Below are 5723 nucleotides of genomic sequence, written 5' to 3' on the forward strand. Positions count from 1 at the left end.
CCTGGTGTGATTACTGTTTCAAAACTACTTTACTTAGATTACCCTGATGTTAGTGTCCTGGTGTGATTACTGTTTCAAAACTACTTTACTTAGATTACCCTGATGTTAGTGTCCTGGTGTGATTACTGTTTCAAAACTACTTCACTTAGATTATCCTGATGTTAGTGTCTTGGTGTGATTACTGTTTCAAAACTACTTTACTTAGATTACCCTGATGTTAGTGTCTTTGTGTGATTACTGTTTCAAAACTACTTTACTTAGATTACCACATTTTTACAGTACCAGAACTAGTTTACTGTCTGTTCTAGTTACATTAATTTGAGGCCTCAGCTTGTAAATGAGCAAGATATTTAATTTTGAGACTGTTCATCATTGGTCCTTGCCGAGATCTTAGATTAACATATTCTTTCACTTGTGTTAACGGTTTTCTTTTAGTAGAACGAATTCTGACAATGATGACTATAATGGAGGAATCTGATTCTTAAATAAAAAACAACAAAAACTGTGAACTTCATACTTCTATGTCTTCAGACGTTAAAATTGGGAAGGTTGATCCGAATTTTGAAAGATCATGAAAGTGTCGTAAACTTAGAGAAGTTTAGGTTATTTTAGTCAATTGTCCAACCACTGTTTTTCATGAGAACACAATAATATATTGGCCAAAGATGGTACCAATCTCAAACCCATAGCATCACCATCAAAGTGGCAAAGTTTGTTAATTTCAGAAACATAGATTTCACAATTGTCATGTTATTGGAATTGTTCTTGCAAATCAAATAAACACCATATTTTACAGCATGTAAGATGCACCCATATTTTAGTAAAGAATATTTAGGGAAAAAAAACATTTGAGTGTATCAAAGCATTTAGTGTTTACTCCAAATAACATCAATCATAAAACATGAAATCTGCAACATATTAAATCAAAGTTACATAAGAAATTTTTCAGTAAAACAGCATGGTAAAGAGCAAAAAACATAGTTTTTCTATTTAAAAAAAAGCTTTAATTATCTAAATATCCAGCAAAATCTTCATCACTACTGCTTATGGATAGTGAATTTTTGCTATCTTTGATTAATACATCATATTCAGTTCCATTAGGACATTACTAATGCCAAATTTTTTAAAGCTAATAAAAGATGTCATAACAGCATAGTACTATATAGTGACATCTGCTATACACCAATTCACAATCGAAAGTAATCTGTTGCTAAGCAACCGTTTTTTATGTCCTTTAATAAGACTCTTATAACCAATGGAAAGAGCAGAATTCATCGTTAGTCTCTCCATGGTAAGGAGACATAGGAAGTGGATTATTTTTCATATTTCTGTTGGTGTTTGTTGTGGATGTCGGTGTCCCCATTGAGTAAACTGTACTGGCCTGATGTCAGGGTGTCTTTTGTACGTGAGAAGTTTAAGAACTGTTATAAACAGTATAAACACTTACTGCTTAGCCCTGAAGAACCAGGTGAACTGCTAATCATCTTGGACTTGTATTATCTATTATAAATCCACTCATATTTAGCAAATTTCTTCATTAATTATAAGCCTATTTTTGTATAGATTAATTTTATATTTTAATGTACAGTTGTTTGGGAAAAGGCTAGGTAGAATTTAGCTTAAGGGGGGAAACTGAGAGATTAATTTTATTTGACTTCATGTATTAGATGCAGGATGATTTTTAGTAGCTTTTTCAGGAAAAAATGTGTGTCTTACATGCTGTAAAATACGGTAACTGTATAGTTTCTCGTAAAATATATTTGTATATAATGGTTCTACATCAGATCAGGCACTTACTATGGTTACATTACTTGTCAAACTTCAACTGTTTAACTTTTGAGAAAACTCAAATTATTTTTTATGTGATATTTATGTATGGTAAACAGGCTAAAGCATGGTTGTAGGTTCCAAAGTTGAGAACTAGAGACATTTTTTTCTCGTGAATTTTAGATACATTACTGGATGACTATCTGATAGTCTAATGTTAATATATGGTATTTCATTAGGAATATTATTTTTCTTTAATTTCATTAAGTATCCATACAGCTTAGCTTCCATTTTATCAGTAGGATCATAATTCAGCTTAACAAATTTAGAAGAATCACTTACTATGGTTTCTTTAAGTAATTATATTTATTTAATATTTTAATATTACTTCCTTTATTGAACTTAGAAATGTGTCATTTTTACTTAAATTCTTTATAACTGTAAATTAATCAGGACTTAAATTAATAAAATTGTTATTGTTATATAGTTATTGAAAACAATTAAAACTATACCACTGGTGTGACTTCTAATAATACTAAACAATTTATCAGATTTAGACCAGATAGGTTGATGTAACGATGATTACAAAAACTGTACAAATTCTTTAAGAGTTGAAAATTGTAAACCTAATTGAAAACAACTTTTTAAGTGATGTTTTCGTAGCTCAGCTCGGTGTTATTTAATATATACGTATATTAATTACATGACACCTTTATTAAAGATTAAGTTGTTCTTTAGTAAACACTTTTTCTTAGTTTCTTTTTTTGATTACATTATTATAGGTTCTTCATCAAATCAAACATTGTATTAACTTTATTATATTAAAGGCATTCTGTAGACAGTTTTCAATTGTCATTGTATCTTGCTTTTTTCTGCAATTAATCATTATTACAGGTTTTTTTTATACGTGTTTTAGGGCATTAGCCTTAAACTGTGCTGCTGTTTTGAATGCTAAGACAGGCGCAGAAGCCAGAAACTGGAAAGAAGGAAAACCTGTTCGAGTATTGCGCAGTTACAAAGGGAAGAAGTATTCAGAATACTGCCCTGAAGATGGCATTCGATACGATGGTCTGTATAAGGTTTGTACTCTATGATATGATTTTATGTGAACATTGTTTATTTGACATTTTAGTTAAACCTAATTCTCAATGGTATTTACATTTCTATATCTTTGAGTCTTTGCCTTTCTTTTCAATGGAATATCGCACATGTGGTACCTGGATTATTCTATTCCTTAACTTGGGCTGACACCAGTTTTGTCTGGGCAGAAGCCCAGAAAGTCTTGAGTTTTGATATTGTTGCTTCTGAGTCTCTTGTCCAAAAGTTTCAAAGATACCAACGGCTTAATAGCATAACTTACTGTATGATAATATCAACTAGTTGAGACATATCGAGAGTCTACATCAGCCATGTGTAGTTTAGTTCTAAGTAAAGTAGTTTTGAAACAGTAATCACACCAGGACACTAACATCAGGGTAATCTAAGTAAAGTTGTTTTGGAACAGTAATCACACAAAGACACTAACATCAGGGTAATCTAAGTAAAGTAGTTTTGAAACAGTAATCACACCAAGACACTAACATCAGGATAATCTAAGTGAAGTAGTTTTGAAACAGTAATCACACCAGGACACTAACATCAAAAAATACTCAAATAATGTGAGCTTCCGTCCATAGGTTTCCAATGGCTAAATTAGTAGCTATAATTATCATATGACTAGCCTTATGTCTAGTACTATTCTGATAATGGTAGCTTCTGTCCAATAATACTCTGATAATGGTAGCTTCTGTCTAGTAATACTCTGATAATGATAGCTTCTGTCTAGTAATACTCTGATAATGGTAGCTTCTGTCTAGTAATACTCTGATAATGGTAGCTTCTGTCTAATAATACTCTGATAATGTTGGCTTCTGTCCAGTAATACTTTGATAATGTTGGCTTCTCTCCTCCTTCACTTCTAAACACCAAATATGATCAAAACATTTTTCATTTTTAGAGCCAGATATTTCTTTATGGCTTTCTTAATGTTATGGCCTATGAAGTATGTTGTTCTGGAATTTTTCTGTAGTCACGAGTTATTAAATGTGAACAGTACTTTGTTTTAGTGATAACTTTTTTTTATACCTAAATTTCTTGAATTATTTTATTGTAGGATAATGGAGAGGAATTCTTCTACACGGGAAGTGGAGGCCGGGACTTGTCGGGAAACAAAAGAACGGCAGAGCAGTCTTGTGATCAGAGTCTCACAAGAATGAACAAGTACGGGTTTCTTAATTTCTTCTAGAAACCAAGTTATGGCAGACTTTTTTTTATATGTTAATTTGTTCAATTTTATCACAATATCAAATTATACCAAGTAGTAAGACGTGCAATTCTAACTTTACTATTAATTTAAATAATTCTCAGAAACAGTTGGATTCTTTCTCACCAATAATACTAAAATAATATGAGTTTTTATACAATAATACTCAGATAACATTGGCTTCCATTCAGTAATGCTGGCACTTCATTCCAGTAATACTCTGAAAATGTTGGCTTCTGTCCAGTAATACTCTGATAATGTTGGCTTCTGTCCAGTAATACTCTGAAAATGTTGGCTTCTGTCCAGTAATACTCTGATAATGTTAGCTTCTGTCCAGTAATACTCTGATAATGTTGGCACTTCATTCCAGTAATACTCTGATAATGTTGGCTTCTGTCCAGTAATACTCTGATAATGTTTTAGAGGTTCCTAATTAACAGTGATTCCTCACTACTTCAGTAATGCTACCAAATGTTGAATAAATTACTTTATAGAACCCCTAACATTAAAGGCACTACTGTAATAGATAGTCTTATATCTCAATCACTTTAAACACCTGCATTGTGCAGATTTTGAAAACAAAGTCAGTATTGAGTATTTGAATACTAAAAATAAAGGAGTGGTCAGGCTTGCTTTATGAAAATTATAATAATTGATAATGATAAAAAAACGTAATCATTATTTGTACTCAAGGATTGTGTAGTATGAACAAATTCTTTATGGGATATTTAACATCATTCTAGTGTTGACCAAGAATGAGAAATATTCAATTTATCAAGAAAGAATTGCATGATGTAAAGAAACTGAGTGTTTGTGTTATATACTTTCAATGTGTTCTGAAGTCCTGTTTTATTTAAGAGTGATGTATTCGGTGCTTATAGATACATAATTTATGTAAGTAAGATTTCTTCTGTTTTATGCACAGTAACCATCATCATGGTAATGACATTGTTTTAACTTCCACAATTCTAAATTTAGTATATGTGTAATAACACAATGGATACTTAATCATTGAACGAGAGAACCTGATTATTGCTCTGTATTGAAACTTCTGTCATCATACAATAGATGAGAGATTACCTGATGATGACCACACGAGTGGTTGAAATGTTGTTATAAAGTTAAAAGAAATAAAATAATCCACACAAAAGTTGTGTCTCTGGACTTTTATACAGTGGACTTCCTCTCCTTGTAACAAGCGTTGGTAACATGTTACTGAGTTCTTACTTGATACATTTGCATAAGGTCACACCAGCTCTACAACTGATTTATCCATTAATATAGATGAAGCTTGCTACCAAACAAAGCTGAAATTCATTATAAAGTATCAAAGTTTTGTTAATTCTGTTCTCCCAAGAAAATATCTTTATTAAACTGGACTTGCTTACAGTATACGTTTTCCAATTGTTATTCCTAATTTCACTTCATCGACACTTAGGGCTCTGAAGCTGGAGTTCATCGGCCACATGTTGCTGGTATTCATGGAAGAGAAAATGAAGGGGCATATTCTATTGTTCTAGCTGGAGGCTACGAAGATGATACAGTTAGTGCCAATTTTTCTTTGTTAATCTAGTCTCAGATAATCCAAGTCAAAGCCAGACCAAGACCACTTGACTTGGATTATCTGAGACTAGATGCCCTGGCTCAAGACCAC

General features: G+C 31.9%; 1 protein-coding gene across 1 annotated transcript in view; it reads left to right on the forward strand.

Annotated features, from left to right (window-relative positions):
- Positions 1 to 5723, forward strand: part of LOC106470190 (E3 ubiquitin-protein ligase UHRF1-like) — a 29589-nt gene that overhangs the window by 16828 nt on the left and 7038 nt on the right. The window contains exon 10 of the mRNA XM_022398804.1: positions 2550 to 2846. Coding sequence (XP_022254512.1) covers positions 2550 to 2846 — 297 coding nt within the window. The remainder of the gene's footprint in view (positions 1 to 2549; positions 2847 to 5723) is intronic.

The sequence above is a fragment of the Limulus polyphemus genome, unplaced genomic scaffold (assembly GCF_000517525.1).
Source record: "Limulus polyphemus unplaced genomic scaffold, Limulus_polyphemus-2.1.2 Scaffold3870, whole genome shotgun sequence".
Classification (NCBI taxonomy): Eukaryota; Metazoa; Arthropoda; class Merostomata; order Xiphosura; family Limulidae; genus Limulus; species Limulus polyphemus.